This window comes from Lissotriton helveticus, chromosome 9 (assembly GCF_964261635.1).
Source record: "Lissotriton helveticus chromosome 9, aLisHel1.1, whole genome shotgun sequence".
Lineage (NCBI taxonomy): Eukaryota > Metazoa > Chordata > Amphibia > Caudata > Salamandridae > Lissotriton > Lissotriton helveticus.
The window spans coordinates 1269881737-1269908458 of record NC_136070.1 but is presented as its reverse complement, the minus strand read 5'-3'; the positions used below and the strand labels follow the sequence as shown (position 1 = coordinate 1269908458).

General features: G+C 42.9%; 1 protein-coding gene across 1 annotated transcript in view; it reads right to left on the bottom strand.

Moving 5' to 3' along the window:
* The window catches only part of IHO1 (interactor of HORMAD1 1), a 375692-nt gene extending 349179 nt beyond the window's left edge, over positions 1 to 26513 (bottom strand). Inside the window, exons 1-2 of the mRNA XM_078659321.1 lie at positions 26387 to 26513; positions 18162 to 18229 (exon numbers count right to left, since the gene is read on the bottom strand). Of these exons, the coding sequence (XP_078515447.1) occupies positions 18162 to 18217 (56 nt within the window). The 5' untranslated portion in view covers positions 18218 to 18229; positions 26387 to 26513. The remainder of the gene's footprint in view (positions 1 to 18161; positions 18230 to 26386) is intronic.
* Positions 26514 to 26722: the final 209 nt, after the last annotated feature.

The window sequence follows — 26722 nt, the reverse complement described above, 5'->3', positions numbered from 1 at the left end:
GGGTACAGTCTTTGCTTCCATCTACACAAAAACGCACGGTGTTCCATCCATTTCGGTAATACCAGATGTGCTAAAACAAATTCAAGACGAATACGGTCCAGAACCCGCTTTAACTGTTGGTATGAAAATACTAAAAGACTTCAAGCAGGTCTCGGCTATATTATTAGCCAACATAAAGGGAGAAGCAGCAAATGTGGCGATCCGCCAGAGGTTAAAGGAAACAGATATAGCAGACCAACCAGCTGAAATTGCCAGAATCATAGAAAAATCCTATGAGGAACTAGGTAGAGATAGTTTAGGTGGAATACCAGTAAAACCACAACTAATTGAAAGTCCTGAAAAAATATTTTTTAATAATAATTCAACATCACAGAAAAAGAGCTGGGATGGAAACAAACAATCCAATCCCAAAGAAAAGAAATTCCAGTCCAGAGGAAGGTCTCCTAGGCGAAGAGAGAAATCTCCGAACCAAAGACACAGGTCACCCCAGAGTGACCCCTCTGGGAAAAGATATAACCTTAGAAATAGGGATAATATAAAAAAGCCTGATAGATATCAAGACATTGATACACGTCCCTCTCAATCTTTTCAGACTTCCTCGCAGAAATCGGAAAGAAGAGGACGATCAGAACAAAGAGAAGAGCACGCCAAGTCCAAAGACAAGGAACCTGCTCAGCTAAAAAAGAAATTACAATTTCCAAAGAAGAAGGTAGCCAGCATTAAAATAGTTAACAATGCCGAGAATTCTGAGGACACAACTGAAAAACGGGGAATGGGCTCAGACAATGCTAGACAGCGCAGCAGAAGTGAGCATAGCTCGCAAAGTCCTTATGAATCATCTGGAGACAGTGGACACGAATGAATATCTTCAAGTGGAAACTGCAGACACCAGAGTTAGCAAACCTCACAAAATATACGAAATAACATTACGTATAGAGGGAGATAAGACTAGAAAAATAGGGGACTATTTTGGGATAATCTCTCCAAGGGCTATGATATCCTTCTAGCTGAAAAAGACTGGCCACCAGAGTTTGTCAGGGATTGCCCTCATGGCGAAGAAGTAATTATGCCTGCCTTCTCAAGTCATATCCCAATTCATAAAAAATACACACTTGCTAGAAAGTGGGCAGTGGCTCTAGCTCCTGCTTTATATAAAAATCACGTGGGATGGGATGAGGACTCTCCTCCTCACAAAATCCAGTTAAAATCACAACCTACTGCACAAAGGCAGTACCCAATTAAGCAAGAAGCAAAAAAACAGGTAAAAGAAATACTAGATCAGCTAGAATACCAGGGGGTGATTGAAACTTGCACCTCACAAATGAACAACCCTTTGTTTCCGGTCTCCAAACCAGACAATTCATATAGTCTAGTTTTGGATTACCGACACCTTAACACATGTTGCAAAACTTTTGCAGTGCAAAATTCGCATAGTGCTGCACTAATGAATAACATAGTGCGCAAAAAATACAAAACAACATTAGACATCTCTAATGGATTCTTTTGTCAAAACATAGCACCAGAGAGCAGATATTTGTCTGCGTTCTCAATAAATGGCACTCAAAAACAATTCTGTCGGTTAGCCCAGGGGTACAAGAACAGCCCGGGAGTATTCTCAGCGAGAGTAACAGAATTACTACAAATATATGATGATGAAGCATTATCTTATGTCGACGACATTTACTTAACAGATGATGACTTGGAGACTCACTTGAAGAGAGTGAACACCATAATACTTGGGTTCGCAGCAGAGGGTTACAAATTCAACTTTAAAAAATCCAGAATTGCCCATCTGACAGTCCTGTTCTTAGGATATGAATTATCAAATATAGCCTGGCTGACAATTTTCTAGAAAAATGTGCCGTACTCCAGAACTAGAAGAATTAAAAAATCTAGAATATGAGAAAACATTCCCTCTGCCAATCGACATTCTGCCTTTACGACATTACGCCTGTGTAATTTATACAGACGGACATGCTCAACCACCCGTTTGGGGAGAACAGGCATACAACCCCACATGTGGGATTACAAAAGAAGTGTGGCGCGGAGGTAAACTAAAACCTCTATTAACAAAAACACACTCAGTAGAAACTAATTCAGAACAACAAACTGAAATACTAGCATTGAAAATGGCGCTAGATAATGCGGATCGCGAATTCCCGACACTTATAGTGTCAGATTCATATTACTGCGTCAAATCATAGAACAAGGATTTGCAGACATGGATTCAAAAAGGTTACAAAGATGACACAGATGCACCAATAAAGCAGAAACTGCTCTGGGAACAAATAGCTCTTTTACAAAAAGAGCTACCAAGGGCTCACGTGACACACTCACTGAGTCATCAGCGTGATGGCGTTCACGTTGCAGGGAATTCATTGGCTGACACAGCCGCAGCGGCAGCCACTAAATCGGCTCCCGTAGTTCGAAAAAAGCGTACATTAAAATACATGGACGGTGAAACAGTGCTGGCGGTGAAAACGTCATCAAAAGGCGACTGCTCAGCGCTACCGATCAACTATCCACTCAATTATACATACATAATCGATGCAAACTCCGTCCCTTTTGCTCGAATCCCTGGAGTGGGGGATAGAGTGATTCCAAACATGGACAGGAGAAACTTGTTAATCGCAGACGCACATATGGGCGAGGGTCTCAGACACCTCAAACTAAAAGATTCTCTGGAAGAATTACAATCACGGTACTGGTGGCCAGGCATGAGCCTGCGTCACACCATGTTTGTAAAAAACTGCCCAAACTGCAACAGAGATCGCAGTGGGGAGTGAAACAGTTTAATACCTTGTCGTTTTACTCCAGAAAAAATCAAGAGTAAAAAGGAAGGCTTGCGATTAACATATACAGGCTAGTTTCCACTTATAATGTAGATCACCAGCACTCGGCTGACGTCTGGACTGTTATACAAAGATTTGCGAGTCTAAATGGCATATACGCTAAGAGCATGCTACGTTTGACCATTGTTTTCACTCTAGCCCTCCAGCCTGATGGGAAACATGGCCAAATGAGCATAGCACAGCGGGAATCTTCTCACTTCCTTCCTGAGGGATACGGGATGGTGTAAAGAAAAAACCAAGGCATAAAGCAATCTATAACGGAAAGGATATTAGGTTCGGGAGCTGGGTGGGTCAAACATCTAATAAGTGTCCAACGTAGTCTAAATAACTTGCCAAGAAATTCTCTGAAGGGATTCAGTGCGTACGAATTATTATTTGGAACTAGGATGTTGATCTCTGACATTGATAGTCAGACTTCAGTGGTGAAAGAAAAAAGCTTTGATATCAAAGACCGTTTGGCTATTTTGCAGGACTTAAACAAAACAAGAAAAGACCTGAGCAACATAAAGTTGCAACAGCCAACAACCACTGAAGAACCACCACCTGTCCCAGCAAGACCTGTCTGGATTCCAAAAGTCGGGGATCTAGTCAGGGAAAAGATCGCGGTAAAGAAGGAATTTGGGCCTTCTTACAGGAAAGCAGTTCCTGTCTTGTCTGTCAACGGGACAAGATCTGTTGTACTACCGCCACTTGCTGGTAAAAAGGAGAACCGAGTTGTATCCATCGACCTGGTAAAACCACAATCATGTGGCCGATAACAAACAGTAGGCCAAGTGGACTCCCAATAAGTAGCCGAACACCAAGGTTTGCTACCAGTACAGAGGTCCTAACGAAGAGGCTCATCACATTCGAAACGCCTACAGAAGAACAACAAGGACTATGCAACAATGCAATAGAACTCAGACCTCTGAAAACCCAAATAAAAACTTTTGGCAGAGACACACCAATCTACAATGAAGTACCAAGCGAAAATGCAGGAAACAGTAATCCTGAAGCAATTGGAACGATTGACAGAACTGCATCCGGCTACTTCATAAACTTCGATGATTCCTCTGAAGGCTTCAGTGAATCAAAGACACAGACATCATCAAAAACCTTTAAAGATAAAGCTAAAGAACTTTTGAAACAACTGAAAGAAACATATCTGATTTCTCCATGGATCGAATTTTGGGTGGGTTTTGGTGCATTTATCCTCATACTTTGGCTCATCATGGTACTTACTTTGGGACGCTTCATTGAGGGAAAATATGCTAAAATGGACACAGCAAGTCAGAAGATCAACTTGATCCTCAAACCACACACATCGTCACACGTCGAGAAAAGAGAACTTTCTTCAGTCAACTTCACAGCCAATCCGATACCGGGTGGGGTAGCCTGGGACAACACTGACTATGAAATTTATGGTCCGGTCGAAATCCTGAAATATCCACACCAAATTAAGATCTCATTGAGTGACTTTGCAAAACCAAGCTCATTTGCTGATGATTGGGACTTCGAAAGCATTAATAATATGATGTCTGACTTAGTAATGTCTGCTAAATTTACCAAACATGATTATTTGCAGGGTTCTACAAATTATGATAGTATGTACTGTTATAACGACTATGGTAACCATTTTCTACATAGATATGCACAACCTAGAAATGTTTTAAATTATAATCAATGGGAACATTGTGCAACCCCTCCAAAAGGAAGCTCAAGAACCTTCTATGACAAATATTCATACTTTTCAGGTTTTAACATAAGTAATGCTGAAGCATTTTATTTCAAATTGTCAAACAAGACAGGAACTAAGACCATGATAACAAACACAAAATTGATATATTCTGACTCATTTTTTGAACAAATGAATACTTTTGGTTTTGATTATTGGGACAAAAATGTGGAATTGAAAAGTGTTTGGGGTACAAAAGAATGGCAAGTACAGGGTATAGAATCTTTGTTTAGAGCCTGCATGATCCCAGAACAAATGATATTTTTAAACGACACTGTTCAACAAACTACCTGTCTTGGCCTAGCCAAAATCAAAGACTTAAATAAACCGTCTATTCCAAAACCAACAATATACAGCAATAGCACTATAGATGAAGAGATAGACGTAAATTATGTATTAAACCAAAAACAGAACACATCCAGATTGGAAACAGTGGTTGATCTGGCCCACAGATACTAATAACTGTCAAGACAGATTCCTTAACAAAACACAGGGGTTCAAAATGACCAGGCCAGACCCTAGATATCCCCAAAGACATCACCCAGGGATAATAACCACCTACAGTGTGGGCAAATTATGCCTTCAGTGGCTACAAACTTCCACACTGACAGAAATTAAGCAACACCTAACTTTACTTACTGATGGTGCTGACTTGCGTGATTTCATTTTGGGACCACGCAAACAGTGTCAGAAACGTTTCATAGCAGCCTCTGTATATGCAGCATACAATGAGGCCTGGAAGGTTACTCAAATTGAAACAGCAGAGAGAATACAGGAAATTGACCGTATTAATTTGGAAAAATCACTTTCTGTAGTGGACAATGGGTTAATGACTCTGTCCTCCAGAATTTTTTCTTTGGACAGCATTGTGTCTTCAGCAATCGACATATTATCGCAAGACTTACTGTTATTACAACACGGTCAGTCTCAATTGCGTTCTATTGTACAGCTTGGCTGGACGTTACAAAATCTACGTTCAGGATATGTGCCTTGGCGTTTAATCAACACAACGTCACTATTCCAAATCTTTAACCTTACTGATAGACAAATCAGTATGGCACAAAAGGGTGCTGATTATACAATCTTGAGCATTGAAAAACTCGAAAGATTACCAGTGACAATGTCAGAACGACCTGTCAGTGAATGGATAATACATGGGATAATAAATATTCCAATCTCAACCTTCAGGTTTCAATACTGCCAAAAATATATACAGGCTGGCATGTACGAGAAATTGGGAAAGGGGTACATTAAAACAACATGGAACCTGCCCTATTCACATGCATGTGTCAGTAATAAAGGACAGAAAGTGTTTCTTAGTGGCAATAATTGTGCGATGTCACTAAGCGGCACGCTTCTGTGTAACGGAATTAGTTTGCATGGAGCCTGTGAAGGGAATTCATACAACCTTTCATGTCACCAGCAAGGCGCACCTGCAACAGAGATAGAACCATTCTTTCAAAGACTCTATAATGGGAGTTACATTCTAATTGTAGATCGCAGATGTTGTAGTCTTATGCCCGGGACTCCTTATCTCGTAACTACGACTGCGAAGGTCAAGTGCTGTGGACGCTTATTGTTCCCCAGCTCCTTTCCAGACAGGGAGGCAAGGGCATGGCCCAACTTGAAAATTACTTCTATTCGAATAGATACTTTAAGCAGAATGAAAACAGTGCTTCTTCAGACGTCTACAAGGCTCACGTCATCAAAAGAAACGTATGATCTACAAGTCGCAAGGACGACTGCAGAGATACATTCATTGTTATCGACTAATTCCCCCTTACATTTCGCAGAAATCCTGAATGAAATCTTAAATATTTCTGATACCAATGGGGTCTCAAAGGTATTTAAGACAGTATTTTCGATGGCATTAACACCATTCAAAGCCATACTGGGTATTTTTCCAGATTTCGTCCATTCGATTTTTGGCGGACTTCCCCTGATCTTGGGACTAATTGCAGGAATACTATTCTTGGTCCTTATTTTTCGTTATGGCAACCCATGTCACAGACCAAACTCTTGCGACAAGGGAAGAAACAATCCTAGCCATTGGATACCGGGACCGGATATCAAACATCCTGGGACTCTCCCGGCTTAGAGACCTGAACATGACTTGGTTTCTATCATTTCGACCAATGTGGCAAAGATGTGTTTTACCTGTATTAAGGTGTCTGCTATGCGGAGAAGAATGCGTGTTAGACACCTGTCTAACGCTACAATCGGATGCGCCAATGGATGCAGAAACATTGTTGAGCCCGATCAAGGTTCACGCTTTGTGCTGCCCTCAACGGCTACCAATCCTGATGACGGCATTCGTGGAAGCTTCACCACTACGATTAAGGGGTAGTGAAGTTCAAGATGAAAGCAGCATCGAACAGGTACGACCTTCTGTCAGCAATGCGAATCAGAATGTCAATGGAGAAAATCATGCGCACGAATGCATGGTTACACCTTTTTCCGAGTTAGTGGAACTTTCCCAGGAAGCTGTTGACAGCTTTTTCGAAAGCCTAAATGATATGATGTTCTCACCAGAGCAGAAATAGAGACTTTTGAGCAAGCTCGCACACGGCGTTCCCTGAATTCGGCCTTCAACTTTAAAAATAAAGTCACATGAACAATTTTACCCCTAGTTCACGGACAGCAATTTTTCAGCAGCCCCAAAATATTTTTGCATATTTTTCGGGACACTATCTTCTGCTTAAACTAAGAACTATTCTTAGAGAACTAAGGTTTCTACATTTTAGATAGCTTATAGACATTAGCTGCCCGCTGGTATGTTCATAAATATTTTATTGTGTGATGGAATGGTCTCGAACTTTTTTTCTGTATTAAGAGCCATTTCATGTGTAAATTCTCATATACCAAATAGCAATAATGTATACAAATGCGTGATTACTTTGGCATTATTCTACAGCTTGAGTGCATACAATACATATGATTGCAATTCTTCCGTATATTTGAAAAATTTCAAAATGCATTTATGTATTTTGGGGTGGTAAGGTATACACTATACTCTATAGCATGTTTTTACTATGCATAGATTAGTAAATATGTCCATAGTTAGCGTGGAGTGGGTGTGATGTATTCCTATAGGTTCTGAATCGATCCCCCTATTCCTGACCCTATTCTGGTTAAACAAACCAACAAGTTAACTAGCAGTCAGCCCATGAGGCAGAAAACCCCCATGATGCAGATACCGTTATCTGGCGCAGTCACACTACGGCACAGGAACGTGTTATCTGATTAGGTCATAACTCTTGCGATCTAATTAGACAAGCGATATTCCTCCAGCCCCTGATAAGGCATACAGAGTTCTCATAACAAATCAAACCTATGACAACCTGGGCAAAACCCTGCGGCCATTGTTTTGATTTCACCGAGAACTTCAGCAAAAGAATGTGCTAACGAGCAAGTCGTATGACATCCTTATTGACGTATCTATGTCCATCCTTACGTCAATCTCGGCACCTTAAAGGTATAAATATTACCGATATTGCCCTATGCAAACACACGCGGTGGTGACGAGACGGAGCAGCCATACTTGCCGAAGCCCAGAGCAGAGCAGACCCCGCTGGCACAGCCCCGCCTTCCTGACGCGCTGAGAACGAGACGCGCTGCTTTCTCCTGCCGAGAGATCCAGCACCGGCGCTTCCGGGTAGCCCTCGCAGGCAGCCTGGAATATCGAGGCCAGAGAGAGAGATACCATCCCTCATTCATCCTTAATTCCAGGTACAGAACTGAACAACCCCTCGCAGAGAATTCTTTAGTTATTCACTTGGCAAAAACAAACTTAACTTAAACTGTAACTTTCTATTCCCGCCCACGTATTAGGCTTAGGTCAGGTACACGGGGTAGGCGTATTTAGAAACACCAGTTGAGTACGTTTAGTCAAATGTATATGTGTATATAATATATTTTATTCATTTTAAAACATCTTATGGCTTAGAAACCATATCAATGTTTTTACAGTATTATTTCATACTATTGCTTTTAATGTATGCACTTTACTTAACTATAAGTATTGCAATAATATCGATCCATTTCTCTTGTATGAGAAAAGAGACTGATCAATAAATAACACCTTTTTATTGAACACGCCCGTCTCTTCCTTTTCTCTACATTCTGATGAGACTAAGAATGCACGTACTGACTGAGTAAAATAAATTGCCTTTTGTTCACACGACTCTCGAGATACACTCTTGGTTAGGGGAGAGCAAAGTTGTCATGTTCTATGGTTGTCAGAAACTAAATCCCTTCTTGTCTAATCAGGGAAGTTAATTCCTTCCTGAACATTCGAGAAAGTTTCTAGTGAACTCTGAGCTAGCTGGCAAAACCCAAAACTTTAAGTCTAATATCGTCAGTAGTAGACCTAGTTAACGTCTGGTCTTACTATTGAAGGTATTATTCCAATGCGCAGAGCCTATTGGGATAATAGGAACTACACTACAAGCTATTGACTCAGATTCCTCCTATCTTGGAGGAGGAATTTTTAGTTCTTTTAAACAAGGTTACCTCTGGGTCCCCCACTGACTGTTGTCCCCCCCCAATTCTTCGTGAGGCCTTTACAGCCTGTGCGCTCCCCCCTTTGGGGCTTCTGAATAAGTCTCTCTCCTCTGGCTCAGTCCCCAGCCTATTTAAAATTGCAGAGGTTGTGCCTATTTTAAAAAAAACAACGGCAGACCCTTTGGTCATGAGCAATTACCGTCCCATCTCCCTTCTCCCTTATCTTGGCAAAATTCTGAGTCTCATGTAACCAACATTTTGAGCTCATTCATCGAGCACTCCCAATATCTCGACCCCCAACAGGCGGGTTTCAGACCCGCCCACTCTACGGAGTCGGTTATCCTGTCAGTTATGGAGGACCTGCGAAGAGGAGCGGACCCTAACATCAGTCAGGTTCTGGTGCTCCTGGACTTGTCGGCCGCCTTTGACACGGTCGACCATGATATTCTGGTCGACCGTGTCAGGGAGGCTGGCGTTCGGGGCACGGCTCTTGACTGGATCCGCTCCTTTTTAAGCAATCGCCACCAGGCGGTCCGACTCTCGCAGTTTACTGCGGAAAGGGTCAAACTGACCTGTGGTGTCCCGCAGGGTTCCTCCTTATCCCCTCTTCTTTTTAATTTATACTTGGTTCCCCTTATTCGGTCTTTGCGAGGCAGCCATGTCACCGCGTTTAATTACGTGGACGACATTCAGTTAGTCTTTAATATCGACTCCTCGGCCCAGTCCATTGCCAATTTCCAGTCAACTCTATGCCACATCAATGACTGGATGGGGGCTAACCACCTCAAACTTAACCCCGACAAGACCGAGCTGGTTCTTGTCGGGGGCGCTGCCAACCCATGGAAATCCACCTTTTGGCCTGCGAGGTTGGGTCTCCTCCCCCCAGTCCAGTCGACTCAGCTAAAAGTCTGGGGGTAATCATTAATAATGATCTCACACTGAAGCCCCAGATTAATGCCGTAGTCTCTTCCAGTTTTTTTTAGCCGCGGAAAGTCCGTAAGATTGCTCGTTTTCTGACCATTGAGGCTCTTACTTTAGTTCTGTTAGCCTTAGTCATCTCAAGGTTGGATTACGCCAATTCTCTTTATGTTGGCATTCCGGCGTATCTAATGAAGAGGTTACAGCTTGTTCAGAACCAGGCGGCGCGCCTTATCTATCATCAACCCAGACACCAACATGTTCGCCCTTTGTTAAAATCCCTCCATTGGCTTCCCATGTCCGAGCGTTGCAAATTCAAACTGGGTTGCACTTTTTTTAAGTCCCTTGCCGGAACGGGTCCGTCCTTTATTTCCTCATTAGTACACCCTTATGTTCCCTCACGCAACCTCCGTTCTTCTCATCTTGCCTTGCTTAAGGTCCCAGTCTATAAACGCAAGAAGCATGGAGGTTTGAGATTCTCTTTTCTTGCCCCTTCCCTTTGGAACTCACTCCCCCTAGGTATTAGACTTGCTTCCTCCTATACTTATTTCAGGTCCCTTCTTAAAACTCATTTGTTCTGTAATGTTTATCGCTAACACCTTTTGTTTTGTGGACTATCTTCCCCCTTGTGCTCGAGCGCCAAGAAACCGTCTGGTGTTAGGTGCGCTATAGAAATATTTTTTACATTACATTTGCAGCTGACCTCGGTCACCATTTAGTGCGGCTTTTTAATCGAATGGCCACGGACGGGGACACGACTGACTCCATGGCCGAAGCAGTGATCTCAGTAATCCCCAAGCCGGGGAAATATCCCACGTGCTGCGCCTCCTATAGGCCTATCGCCTTCTTAAACATCGACGCGAAGCTGTACTCTTCTATATAGGCTAAGAGACTGAACTGTCTCATGCAGCTTCTTATCCATCCAGATCAATCAGGTTTCATCGCGGGGCGCCAAACGCACGACAACACCCACCGCATTATACACTTAATTGAGAAGGCGAACAAATTTAAGATCCCTGCAGTCCTGGTCGGGCTCGACGCCGAAAAAGCATTTGACTGCGTCGATTGGAAGTTCCTTCTCGCTACACTCATGACGTTTGGCTTTTCCCCTCAATTCATAAACATGCTCCAAGCCAATTATAGGCACCCACGGTCTAAAGTCTCGGTAAATGGCGTCCAATCCACCCCCTTCTACCACTTCCGAGGAACTAGACAGGGCTGCCCCTGATCCCCTCTGCTGTTCGCCCTCAGTATAGAACCCTTAGCCATAGCTGTCAGGGAACACCAAGGGATTGAGGGTCTCCCCTTCACAGGAGAATCCCATAAGATATCCCTCTTCGCGGATGACGTCCTGTTGTCCCTGTCCAACCCGACGGTATCTCTCCCGCACCTACAGACGGAGGTAGATCGCTTTGAAAAGGCGGCTGGCTATAAGGTTAACTTAGCTAAATCCTACATACTCAATCTTACTCTCTCTCCAGCGGAGGCCTGTCACCTTAAATCGCTTACACCTCTGACATGTGCAACCTCTTCCATTCAATACCTGGGAGTGCAGCTAGCGCAGACAGTGGAGAAGCTGTACGCGGCCAACTTTCCCCCTATTATTGCTCGCATTCAAGCAGAGCTAACGAGGTGGAAGCCACTCTTTCTCTCCTGGTTGGGTCGTATCCACGCCATAAAGATGACCCTTCTTCCCAAATTGCTGTATTTATTTCAATCGCTTCCCATAGACTTAGACAAGGACTTCTTTAGACGCGTGAAAGCTATGATCCTACGCTTTATATGGCAGGGGGGGGCGTGCACGTTTCTCCTTCCTTATGCATCGTCGTCCCCAGCGGGAGGGGGGAGTGGGTCTCCCTAACATGCGACTCTACTATAAGGCGGCCCAACTCAGAATCCTCGTCGAATGGTCACAGAAGGAGTCCGAGAAACACTGGCTCCATATGGACCGCAGCGTAGCAGGGAGAACGATATGGGACCTAATCTGGCGCGCGAGACAAGACAGACCCAAAAATGCCTATCTTAGCACCCCTACTCGTACCACTCTAAAAGTCTGGGACTCGGTGGCGACGATGGAGGGCTGGTCTTCCTTTCCTTCGCCCTTCACACCTATACACTTTAATTCAACATTTCCCCAAGCACTCCAAGAAGGACCCTTTGACGCCTGGAGGGAGGGGGGACTGCCTTGCACTGACCCATTTGTTCCACAATTATGACCCCCTTACATTTGACAATTGTAAAAGAGACTACGGGGTTGGGGACTCTGAGCGCTACCACCATGCCCAGCTGTTACATTGGGCTCTCAGTCCCCAGGTGCGAGAGGGGGCTACCTGTTCCCTCACTAAGTTTGAGTCCTTCCTGGTTAAATCATCGGCCATGAAGGGTGCAATTTCAATCCTATACAAACTCCGACTATCCTCACTCCTGTCTCCCCGTCCGAGATACATGGCTATGTGGGAAGGCCTGGCCCAGCGGGACATTACGGACGATGAATGGGCACATTTATGGTCAGACATTTTTAAATGTAATCAATCCACAGATCTGAGAGAGGCACACTTGAAAACGATGATGGATTGGTACTTATATCCATCCAAGCTAGCTCGAATCTTCCCAGGAACATCGGATAGGTGCTGGCGAGGGTGCGGATTGCTGGGAGACTTTCAGCACATTTGGTAGGACTGTCCATCCGTCGGACCTTTTTGGGAAGAAATCTTAGCTCAGGTGAAGGACTTATTGGGGTATCCTATCCCGACATCCATGGCTGAGACTCTTTTGGGCGTCCGTGATCCTATGCTGGAACACCAAACTAGGGCGGACAAGAGAATCATGTGGCTTTGCAAAGGGGCAGCTAAGATCACTATAGCGGCGGCGTGGAAGAAGAGGGAGACGCCAGTGATGTCCCTGTGGCATTCCCGACTCTGGAGGCTGCTCAGCCTGGAGCGTATGTCAGACATATTCCGGGAAGACTTTAAGAACTTTGAATTCAGGTGGGGGCCTTTGGTCTCCTTTCTCTCCCGGGGGTTGCCCTCAGCAGTATGTCCCCCTACAGTTCGGGCCCTACATCTTTTCCAGCTCTAAGTAGACTCCACTTTGGCGATACTAGGTCAGGTAACAGCCACCACCAGGGGGAGGGGCCTGGGGGAAAGGGGGGGATGGAGGGGGTTCTGTTTAACTGTTTTGCCTCTTGGTATGCTTTCCACTGTTGACTTTCTTTTGGGCCCCAGGGGGAAATCCCTACGTACTCGAGCACAATGGACTATGCCCAAGGACGGACCCGCACGGTGCACTGACTCTTCCTGAAAGGACGTCGGAGCCAACGTGAGCTCCTATTGACAGTTACTCTGAGAAGGGTTCGCTGGAGTACCCATAACTTTTAGAATCTGTAAACCCGCAATTTTAGCTGTGAATTGGGACCGGGGTACGTTGATCTAGGTATTTGGGTTCCTCCTTTTTATGTTTGATTGCTTTGCTTATGACCAGATCTCCCCTGCGAGGGATTATGGGTGGATTGTGCCATAAGTCTTTGTTAAAAAACCTAATAAAAACTCCTTTGACAAAAAAATTTATTTCTTTTTTAGAAATGTGATGACACCTCCAGTATTGGGCTCTTCCATGAACTCAACTTCCCACCATTTGTTGTAATAGTCTACAACCACAGTAATAACTAACCCTTATCATTTTGTGATAGTCTGCCCCAAATGTCCTTCATGGCCAGATAACATTACTCACTCTTTCAACCAACTGGGGGTTATGAACTTGTTTCCCCGCACTAGCATCTCATTTCTCCCTGCAGACTGGTCTTCTGTATTGACACGCATTTACAATGCAGTAGGTCTGCCATTAACGAGAGTTTAAGCTATTGGCAATGCAATAGCTTAAATTCTCGCAAATGCGAGACCTACTGCATGGCAAATATTTATTTTTTTACTAGCACCTATGCAACGCTTTCACATTCATGAAGGGTGATACAAGTGAAACTGCGGCATGGGGCTTTAAATTAAAATAAACATGTTTTTGTCAAGTTGACAAACAGATTTTTTTTTGGGTAAAAGCGCCCATACCGAGCTTTCACTTTAATGTTGGCCTCGTACCTTTCTTTAGACGTGGTTTGTGTCAAGAAAGGGGAGTGGCGTCTATGAATGTGAAAGCTCTGCATAGGAGCCAGTAAACAAATAAATAGGCGTGGCCACTAAAGGCGGACTGCACCTCTAAAATAAATAGATTTTAAAAACACGGCCGCTATAGTTAAAGCAGACCGCCATTAGTAAACATTAAAATAAAAGCAACCGGTGCGCTGCGAGGTAGTGGGTGGCATAGGGGAAGAGCAATAAATAAAATAGTGCTCACCACCTTATAAAGCAGATCATGTAACAACCCCAGTAGAAGGTCGTTAAGGGAGGTAACAAATGCAGACAAGGTGGTATCAAGGAGGGACTAACAATCCTAATAATGAATCGGACCCCAGCGTTTACGAAGGACATTGACGCAAACCAATTACAGATATGGGCGGAGAGTTTGTGGGGCTTCTAGTCCGTACGCCACTACTTCATGCCTTGCAGCAGCACATGTGCTGCCCAGGCTCGACCTAAAAATCAGTTGCACCCTCACAGGCAATGACTTTTCTCTGGGCCAACCCTCCTTAACATATATTGCTTGACCATCTTCATTCTCTGACATGCTGGCAACCCATCCATCTTCAGTAAAACCTCCTTCTTTACACGCTTCAATGGCCACTATCAAACATTCTGCATCCTCTTCCTCCACACACCCCCACACTGTTCATTAGAAGGTAGAGGAGAAAGTGACAAAGAATCAGCTCTAGTGTTTTTTTCCATCTGGAATGTGTTTAATATGAACATAGGATAGCAAATGTTTGGAGCTCAATCTAGCTATCCTAAGCCTAAGGTCCTTCACCACAGTGCCACTCAAAATGTTCACTAATGGCCTGTGAACTGTTTTTACCATGAATTTCCTTACCCAGATAAAGAATTAAAAAACTTTCAACAGCCCAACAAGAAGCTAAAAGTCCTTTCTCTATATAGAGACTATCTTTTTGTTGTATCCAAGCGCTCTGGATACAAATCCAAGTCCTTTCACCATCTTCCCAGGTTTGAGATACAGTAGCTCCCAACCCATCATTGGTTGTGTCCACAATGATAATACACTCTTTAGTGGGATCATAAGGTGCTAACATTTTAACAGATTTTAAAGACGGAAATTTATTTTGACATTTTTTATCCCACACAAACATTTATTTTTCTTTAGGAGAGCTCATAAATGGTCTGTCTGTGCAGAATTTTGTTTAATACATTTTGCATAGAACTCACACACACCTAAAAAGGAAACACCTTATACCCTGTTTTCTGGAATAGGGACTTTTGTGATGGCTTTTGCCAAACCTGGCCGAGGTTCTACTCCTTTTTCAAAGCTAACATGTCCTAAATACTCGATGCTACTCTTTCCAAATTCACATTTATTTATGTTAGCGGCAATCCCTGCATTCTCTTAACTTTTCAACACAATTTTCATATTTCGTCATGTTCTCCCAAATTTCTTCCTGCAACCAGCATGTAGTGTAACAACCCTGAAGAACCCTTCCCAAAATCTGCTGAAATACAGACACATGAGATGCTAATATAAATGGCATCATCTTACATTGAAAGGTTCCCAATGGAGGAACAAAAGCCATAAGATGTTTTGAAGAAGCATCCAGCTTGACTTGATATGCGGTGTCAGATCAATCTTGCTAAACACTAGCACCCGCAAACATGGTCATAATGTCATCGATGCGAGGAAGTGGGTGGGAATCCTCCCAATATCGCCTTATTCAAACTTCTGAAATCAACACAAACCCTCAATTGACCATTTTCCTTTGCACTATTACAAATGGGGACAACTACAGGGAAGAGTCCACTATCTCAATCAAATCATCATCTCACATTTTCTTCAGGACATCAGCCAAATCTTCCCTTACACTAAATGGCTCATTCCTCATTGTGTGTTTGACAGGACTCACCCCATTTTGAACCCTAATGTTGTGTTTGAACCCATTGATCTTACTCAACTTAAACACAGACTTATAGATTCTGTCCATACATTGCCATGTGTGTGTTGATGGTACTTGTTCCTCCTCTGTGACCAAAGACACTTGGATTTGTTTCCCGGCCTCCATGTCATACCAAAACACCCTTGATGATAGACACCTAAAATATTTAAACCTCTTTGCCACATACAATTTACCAAAATGTTTTCATCGTTTGAAAATCATATGGCTCTGAAAATAACCTGCCAACTCGATTTTCCTCCCATCATATGACACCGGGATTCAATTGGGTGGACACAATTGCTTATCCCCACATTTTTCATGAAAAAATATTTGTCCATCTACTACAATATCTACATAGGGGTCAACACATTTTGATTTGCCTACCTAAACTACTAGCACTACCTCTTTTCCATTATCTTGCTCATCCTTAGATCCTTCACTAAGCTACATTTCCGGCACATCATTCAGTTTTTCCTTGGTGGCTGACACGCTTTGGCAAATGCCCTATTTAACCAAAGTTCTAACAATTAACATTCTTTACAGGGCAAGGATTACTGTTAGGCATATGACTGGGATACTCACACCTGAAAAAAAAATTCCGTCTCTCTGCTAAGAAGTCACGTGACGTGTACCCTGTTTTTACCCCAGCACAGATGAGGCCCAAGATATGTCGGGCTGAAACGCGTCGACAGAGAGACTAAAAACATTTTTGGCCATTGGTGTACTCCTTGTTGAAAAGAAGGGGCGATCTAACAGAATGCTGTTGAGTATATATGAATAGCATCTGTATTAGCGACTAGGGTAATTAGGGATTCTTGAATTTCCCATAGATTTTCAACCTGTGGGTGATTATTATATTGGCTATTTGAAAGTATGTACTTTTTTTCAATTGTTTTCAATTGTATATATATATATATATATATATATATATATATATATATATATATATATATATATATATATATATATATATATATATATATATATATATATATATATATATATATATTAAGAAAATCAATATGGAGAACCACATTTTGAGTTAAGGATGTTTATTCATATCAAATAAATGTGAGTATTTGTCTCTGTGGAAGGATTAATTAATATTTTCCTATCCAGTTGCAATGGTGATTGGAGTATTGATTCTGACTCATTTTTCTTTGTTTTCAGAACCTTAGATTAATTAAGCAAAGAGTTCTCCCAAAGAGATAATACAAGCAACACCGTGAGGACACATGTAAAAGGTACAGTCCTGGTGGGAGATTACAATATAGGACAGCGAGGTACTAAGGAAGGGCTAATAAGCCTATAACCAAATCAAAAGCCAACATTTACGAAGGACAGTCACACCAGCTAATTAAAAAGATGGGGGAGAGTAGGCAGAGCTTTAGGTCCATAACTAAATACAGCATGCCTCGCAGCGCAGGCGCTGCCCTGACTCGACCTAAAAAGTACCCCAAGATGCTTTTTTTTTATAAAGTGCAATAGAGCGCACACAAGACCTTAGGGCATATGTGTGCACCAATATATTTGGGGCACATTACGGGGTGCCATATGCCCACAGCTATCCTTCGTTTAGCATTTTGAAAATGCAAAACCAGCCCATTGGTATGCATGGAATGGGATTTCCTAATTGCAATTTTCTAATAGCAATTCCTACTCGGTAGGAATCGCTATTAAGAAATCGGGAATCTCATACATATTAGTTTGCATTTCTTATATTTTCGTACATCTGGGCCAAAATTCTATAAATTAGAACATGATGGAGAATGTGAGGTTGATTTCAACATTAGGTCCACTGGATGATTAGAATTTTTTCACTTCAATATTAAACATCAAGGCCCTCTGAGCGCCCCGTTAATAGCAGGTGAACGTGGGATGCTTGTAATAATCTGTAGATCCTTCCGAGCCATAATTAGCAATAAATTGTGACAATTATGCATTTATTTATCTCTAATTCACACTGGCAGAGAATGGCTACCTTGCTCTTAATAAGTAATACCGGTTGAACAGTGTACAGAAAGGAGATTACTTTACATTTGTCTAATTTCCAGAGCACCCTAAATTAAGGCCACAATATTAAATATGCTATCTGAATTTATAAAAGTGTAACAAGAATTAAACTTACCCTGTCCCGGGTGGAATACTGAACATATCTTTGATGTTCCAGAGATTTAAATTCATTTTTTCTACTATCTGTTGATAGAAGCAATACATTTTACCTCTCAGCACTATGTACGCATACCTTTAACAAAAGTTAATACATGTCTATTGTTTGCATGTCAAACTATATGTACTAATGCAGGTTGTTAATATACTTATATACCAGTACAATGATTACTTTTCTGTGAAATAAAAAATAAATCGTACGGTGTTTCCCATAAGGCAATGGATCTGAAGAGCTCAATTTAAAAGTATACCCTCCCTCACCCATTAAAATAGTAGTTTCATCTCAACATGCAGGCTCGATTATCAGGTGGTCAGAAAATCAATAGCTTATGAGACGATTCAGTGGCAGGACAGAGGTACATGGAGAAACTTGCAGTCAGCCAGTCTTACTTGTGGATAATATTAAATCATACTCAAGATGGCTGTAGTGCTTTTCTTGCTTGTATCCAAATCCCTATGTCATGTTTGTGTGTAATTGCAGGGCAAGTGAACAATATACCTACATAGAAAATGCGTTATTTATATGGTGTACATTTTTCAAACATACATAGATTGCTACGTTCCACTGGGGCATGTCTACCACAAGCAGAAAACAGCAGTTGTAAAATTTAAGTAAAAAGTAAATTCATACAAATGGAATGTGCATGTAATAATATATAATGGCCAAAGCAACCCCGGCTCCAGAAAAAAGCAGTAAAATGTAAAATCAACTAAAAACTTTCTAATGGTGCTAGAAAGCGTGCATTATGGTATCCTTCGTATATTCACCAGTGATTTTAATCTCAATCAGGCAAAAAATCACCTTAGAAGAAGTGGTAGCTTAAGAAGAATGGACGTGTGGGGCACACCACTACAAACTTAAAAATGCAGCTGCATTAATAAAATAGACCACGCACTCCTCCGCCTTTTAGAGGACCCTGGATATTAGGCACTCAACAGGTGCTGCCAAGGTGATATCCCGATTACTGTCACAAGAAAACAGCTCAAAACTGAGTCTGTCTTGGACTACACCTTTTGCATGCTCCCCCCTTTTTAATAAAATTGTTAACGTAAACTTAAATGCAAGATGTGAGAGTGATCATTCACATCAGGACCATGAACTCTAATAAACCAGTACATGCATATGATGCCGTAGGCGCTCAGGATGCAGGCAGCCATTGGCAAAGGGTCAGATGGACCACCCCCGCTTCAGCTAGCTTTAAAAAGTGAAAGTAGACCGCACAACATTAAACTGGGACCATGAAAACCAAATCAGGGCTAGGCAAATTAATTTAGATGAACTCAAAACCTATCTCTCAAAATGTATTAAACGGACGCCGCAGAGATCTCAACTGAGGAAAAATGGAAAGTGGTACTTGAAACCCCTAAGGCTCCAACATTGAGCAATGACAATTGAAATGATGGCCACCAAAATTCATCCCAATCCTGCACTCCAGCGTGAAAAATTCTGTGAGCTATGCAAAGCATATAAAAAAGTAATCTGATCAGCAAAAAGATCCCAAACTAAACAGGAGTGGATTGACATCGTGCAAGCCTGTAAAAGTAATAATGCCAAATCTTTGTGGTCACTAATCAACCAACCGAATAGAAATCCAAATTCCCCTTCAGGCAACAATGTCACTGAAAAAAACATGGGTCAGGCATGTTGAATCCTTAGATTAAAAAAAAGAGGACTACAGCCCTCCTTCATCATACAATCATAATAGCACGACCGCTTTATCCATCTCTGCAAGCAAAATCAAAGGAAACATTGAATAATGCAGAAGGGATGGGGCCCTGGTCCAAATATAGCCATCTACAAAGAAGACTGAAATTTCTGGTGTGCACAATTTTATTCTTTGTTCAATTTCTGCCTAAAGGAAAGGGTAGTACCAGAATTATGGCGTGGCTCAATTTACCAACCCATATTCAAGAAAGGCCAGTACGACAACCCCGATAGCTATCACCATTCTAGATGTAGACAGAAAAATCTTTGCTAGTTACTACTAGCAGAGCTGGAAGCTTGGGCAGAAAGAGAAAATGTAATTGCCTTCAATCAAACTGGATTCAGAGCCAAATCTAGCACCACAGATAACTTACTAGCACTCTCAACAATGGCTGAGAAATACATAACCAATAGGAAACAGCTCTCATATTCCTGCTTTGTAGATTTCTCCAAAGCATTTGACCACATAAACCGTAACCTATGGAGAAAGCTGGCAGACTGGAACATTCCTGCAAAACTACTATATACTGTCCAACTATTGTATTCAAACAACTGGGCAATGGTCAAACTTGATTCAAACAACAGCTTTTCATCCAAAACAGTAGTCAAAAGGGGCCTGAAACAAGGGTGTGTACTGGCCGCACTATGATTCAATCTGTATATATCGGATCTAAGCGCACACCTCGACAAAGCCAAATCACATCCACCAAGATTGGGACATCGTAAGGTGACCTCATTACAATATGCGGATGATGTAGTTCTGATGAATTTGACAAGCATTGGGCTCCAGAGGCTCTTAAACAATCTCCATGCTTAGTGCGCCAAAATCGAAATGGTGGTGAACATCAAAAAAAACCAGATAGTGGTGTTTGGAAGAAAGGCAATTGGCTTATTGGGTGGACTGCCGGTCTCAAGAGGCAATTTCCTATAAATATCCCAGTGTTTGGCTGCAGGAACTCTTTCCTTCTGCTTACATTGGAACTCAATAAAGCCAAAGACTGCCACATTCATTGCTGCCTTGCAATACTTTGTTTGCAAACTGCAAAGTCCTACCTTTGCTCCTCCTCTTGCTGTGATAGAAGCCAAACTCATTCCAACAATTAACTTTGGTTCAGTGTCTTTTCTGGGGAAGCTCGGGCCTTTCTTACCCCTGCTCAAAGCAAGGTATTTTGCATCCTTTTTCCACCTACTGCAAAGCACTGCCCAAGCACTTTAGCGGCTTGAATTTGGTGTCCTAAACCAAGTGCTAGTACATGGTTGTCTACTTAAGTACATGTCATTACTAAGGATATCTGACCAGTCGACACTGCGTGCTGAAATATGGGAAGAAATTGAAATGGAAACTCCAAAGACAAACTGCTGGGTGAAGGCTTTTAATTTAGTTATGAATGCCCTCGAGGCAAATGATCATGGGAAGCAACACTGCCGCATGCCCTCTTCATAACATACCTAAACAGGCAAATAAAGAAGATCTCATGGTTGAGGGTTAAGAAGGATTTTAGTAAAAGAAGTCATGTGTGAACAGTCATCGACTCTTACAAACAACCCCACCTGCAACCATACTTACCTATTTTAATGAGATTTTTTATTAAAATAAAGTTCCTGCAAGTACACTTCAGCTTGGGCCAAACTAATGACTGCATGCCAAAATGGACAAGGAAACCTGGGTGATCTAAATGTAGGCTTTTTCTATACCACAAGGAAAGTCTAACTTACATCTTTTCAACTTGACCCAAGTTGCTTACCGAACGTAATGCTTTGCTGCATAACCGTTTTAATCGGAACAATATCAGAACCTGCCCCCATGCCTTACTCTTTTATCTAAAAGGTGAATGCACCAGTTTGCGGCTTTCATAAAAATAATCACAAATGCTGATAAGCAGCTGTTAGATAAAGAGCCAAAGGCTGCAATAAGACGGAATTATGAACAATTGCTCCACTCTCTTAGCCCCACTGCTATTTCAGCACTTCAACGACATAGTATGGTAGCGGATGCATAGGTCATGATGGACAATAACAAGTTCCAAAGGATTATGAGTGGACATTACTTATGAATATCCTGCTTTGTCGCTTCTTTTTAATAACTTGCACGCTTTATTGCGAATTTTGCAGTAACAGGAAAAGTGGACATGGTATTTTTAGCTAAATGTCAAATTGTAGATGTTCCAGGTTGGGGGGGGGAAGAGTAATTGTATCAAGCTTGATTTTTTTCCTTCCAGCCCGAGTAAATGTTACCTCGTCACGCCTGCACTTTATATTTGTTATTATAGAAGATGGTAACTAAGATAAGAGGCATCATTGTAGTATTAGAGAATGAGGCAACACTGTTGTCCAGAAGAATATTTTCCTCTTTCCTGTTTTTAGGTCTCGCCTGCGTTGCAGCGCATGTGCTGCACGCCTTGGCGCGATCTATTGTCGTTGGCTTTGTGTCAGGCTTCGAGCTTATTTGGAAGTGGGGTTGGTGTCCTCCCTGTCTCCCTTAGGCCCGGCCCACCCTGACTGGATATGTTGCTCAAGCTCACGTGCTTGCGGTCATGAGAAAACAATCTCGGCTGATATAAGATCAAGTTCGGTAGCTCCGTTCTTAACTGTAAAAAACAACTAAACACACCTGGAAGTGGACCGCCCACATAAATAGAAATATAAAGCGGCAACCTTGCTAGGGGTACATTATCCCTGTCCTCTCCGAATGGCGCAACGGTATAACATGTTTCCCAGCAAGGCACAAGTACAGAATTGCGTGCTTGTCACGTGATGTCACGTAGATGCCATGGACCCCGAATGGGAACTCGTCTAATGGTAACTAGACGCGTCCCTCTTTCGTGATTTACGCACACTTCCCCGCCTGTCCCACGAGGCACTCGCATTTGGGTAAACCCATCTGTCGCTCTCTAAACCACCCACACTACAGGGCTCACTCACCAGGTTTATAGAAACTTAAGGCACCTGCGACAAATGTGCTCTCTAAGGCCCGTTTGTTAGCAAGTCACGGGAGGATCACAAGACCACAGCACGGAGCCGATCAGCACCACAGTCTTTGGGTGCGCTCCCGCCACAAGGCTAGAGGTGGGCTCAGCAGAAATGGCGGGCCAGATAGCCAATCAGCAACAGGAGGACGTGCAGCGAACCGTCCACAACTAGGAAAGAGCCAATGGCAGGAAAGTAGGTATGAGGAGCCGGTTGGGGGGCGAAAGAACGACTACATGAATTTGATGAGAGATTAATTTTGGTCTAAAGTCTCTTTAACTCAGCATGATAGAATGGTAACCGTTTTGAAAATTCTTATGAGAGTTTATGTTTGATGATACCACATAAAGTGTTAGCATACGAACTCTGAAGTGAGCAGCGATGCACTAAGTGACATCCGTGAAGTGATAAACCTAATTAAAATAAAACTAAACCTCACTAAGAGAGACGAACGGCTAACAAAAGAAGTTGATCAGCGCTGATAGTGTTGTGGATTTCCAAAAGGCTAGAACGTATACAAAGCTTGTGGGCAACACAGAGCACTTTACATAGAAACACATGTTGTGTAAAGATGCTTACGCAGTGCTGAGCGTCTTAGGTGTTTTATATTTCCAAATACAAGCATAGGCCATGGACGTAAGGGCGCAAGGGTTGCCGCAGCAGCCCCAAAATTGTTCAGAAGTTTAATGTCTAATGAAGTTGCCTTCACACTTTTTAGGTCGAGTCTGGGCAGCGCATGCGCTGCTCTGGAGGCATGCTGTGGTCGTATGGACTTTGAAGCTCCACCCATATTTTTCATTGGCTTGTGTCATTGTCCTTTGTAAATACTGGATTCTGATTGGTTAATAGGCTTGTTAATCCCTCCTTAGTACCGCCTTGTCTTCATTTGTAACCTCCCCTGAGAACTGGCCCTTTTACTTCTGTTGTTACATGTATGTCTAATTAAGTATGTAAGCACTATTTTCTTTAATGAGTTTCTCCTACTTCAGGCGCGACATGCCTTCCTGCAACATTCAGAGCGCCATGCGCGCTTTCACTTTCCAAGCAGCGCGTACAATGGAGGCCGCTTATTTCAAATGAAATAAGTGTTGCATTTACAAGAGTTTGAGCTATTGGCATTGTAAACGACAATGCCTTTTATTTATGTGTTAATTTTCAAAACAGATAAATAAAAGGCATTGTCATCTGCAATGCCAATAGTTTAAACTCTCACAAATGCGAGACCTATTGCATTGCAAATGCTTGTTCCTTTATGTCAACCTGTACTAGCACTTTATTCGCTGTCACATGTGCACTATATATTGAGTCCTCATGGACAGGTTATTGTGAGATAAAATGCCTACTGCCGATCTTAACAGTTGGGGATGGCAGAGTAAATGCTGTTTTGAGGTCTTCCCTCATGTTTAGTGACATTTTAGTAAACTGCACTTTATATAATTAATATTATGTAAGAGGTAGTGTAAGACAATAGGCAACCATGTGGAACAAGAGGGAATGGGGTGTCACTGCTGCCTGGAAAGGGGAACACCCATCGCATCGCATGCGTATACATCGCGTGCTGTTACAACGCACGCAACGTTACGACGCGTGCATTGACTACGCACGTTACATCGCGGGCGCCATCATATCGCTGGGGCTTTTACAACGCAGGGACGGCGGAACACGGCGAGAGACAGGTACGGTGAACTTTAGTGGGGGGGTGTTAGGCTTTAGGGTTAAGGCTTAGGGTTAAAAGTCGAATACGAGGGTGTTTTAGGCTTTAGGGCTAGGGCTTAGGGTTAGGACTCGAATATGTTTTTTTTTAGGCTTTAGGGCTAGGGCTTAGGTTTAGGAGTCGAATATGGGGGTGTTTTAGGCTTTAGGACTTAGGGTTAGGAGTCAAATATGGGGGTGTTTTAGGCTTTAGGGCTAGGGCTTAGGGGCGAGACCTATTGCATTGCAAATGCTTGTTCCTTTATGTCAACCTGTACAAGCACTTTATTCGCTGTCACATGTGCACTATATATTGAGTCCTCATGGACAGGTTATTGTGAGATAAAATGCCTACTGCAGATCTTAACAGTTGGGGATGGCAGAGTAAATGCTGTTTTGAGGTCTTCCTCATGTTTAGTGAAATTTTAGTAAACTGCACTTTATATAATTAATATTATGTAAGAGGTAGTGTAAGACAATAGGCAACCATGTGGAACAAGAGGCAATGGGGTGTCACTGCTGCCTGGAATGGGGAACACCCATCGCATTGCATGCGTAGCGTGCTGTTAGAACGCACGCGACGTGACGACGCGTGCATTGACTATGCACGTTACATCGCGGGCGCCATCATATCGCGGAGGCTTTTACAACGCAGGGACGGCAGAACACGGCGAGAGACAGGTACGGTGAACTTTAGTGGGGGGGAGGGTTTTAGGCTTCAGGGTTAAAAGTCGAATATGGGGGTGTTTTAGGCTTTAGGGCTTAGGGTTAGGAGTCGAATATGGGGGTGTTTTAGGCTTTAAGGTTAGGGCTTGGGGTTAATGTTACTATAAGGTACTGTTTTGCCTTTACTGTTTACACTGATGTTTTTAGTGTATGGTACTGTTTTGCGTTTACTGTTTACACCGTAGGGTGGAGGGGGAGTGTCAGGGCGTTGTACTGTGTTTGGAGGGGGCCGTAAGGCAGATTTTTGCGGTGTGATTAAATGCGTGGTCGTAGTGTGCGATCAAAAAGTCTTTTGCATGCGAAATCCGATGTAATGGTTTGCGTGGTGAATGCGTGCGATGTAATGGTGTATGCGATGTGAGGAATGCGATGTAATGGTGTGCGTAGTGCTTGTTTGCGTTGAATCGTCATACATCCGCCTGGAAATGTCCAACCTTTGCTTGTCTCTCATTTATGCTACCCACGCACTGCTGTCATTCCTGATGATACTGTGCTCTTTACAATGTTATATTATAAACTGATGGGTAAGTGCACTTTACAATAGGTTCTCTAGGTAGAGGTATAAAAAAAAACAGATAGGGATGCATTTGAATGAGATAATGCAGGCTGATCCTGCTTTCCTGAACATAAACGGACAAGTGATTCTGTTTAATGTTAGCTACAACTGCGATATTTACGGATTGCCACTAAATTTGGTGTTCATAAAATATTGAAAATGATAAATAAACTTTTTAAAAAATATATTTCCTAAACGGTAATGCTTGGTTTTGTTTTAGAAGCGCCTCTAGTAATAAAAGCTGAGGAGGAACTCTCACCAATTGCCAATGTAAACAGTATTCATTCAGATAGAGGATCTCACGAGCTCTATGGCCTAGCCCGGCCCCAGGGCCTCCTTCAGTGGCACCCTTGCTGTCTACTAGGCGCTGGCGGGGGGGGGGAGACGCCTCAAAGACCCTCCGCGCCTTTCATTCCCCCTCCGCGCTGCCTCCCGCCCATGCGGGCCGCAATCACTCAATGAACCCCACAGCCTCCCGCCTCTGCGGGGCGCAGTCACCCGGTGAACCCCACAGCCGCCCTGACAGGACGCAGCTTACCTCAGCAGAACGGCGGCGCCGCCTTCGCCTTCCGCAAGAGTAGAGTGACAGCCGCGGCAGCCAATGAGAGGCGGCGGAACGCACCAGCCGACCAATGAGCAGCCGCGGAGGGCGGGTTAACGGGGAGTGTAGAAAAAGAGCGGGATTTACGAGCCGCCCGCACTCGGCGTGTCACCGCACCCGCGGCTGAGCGTGTGTACCGGTTGAAGGTAAATTACACCACCATGGGCTCAAACCTTCAGTAAATATAAATATATGATTTTTAGGTTTCGTAACCTGGCGAGGGGCGAAGCCCCTCCCAGATCGAAATCTGTTGTTTTTAATAGTGAGGTTAGG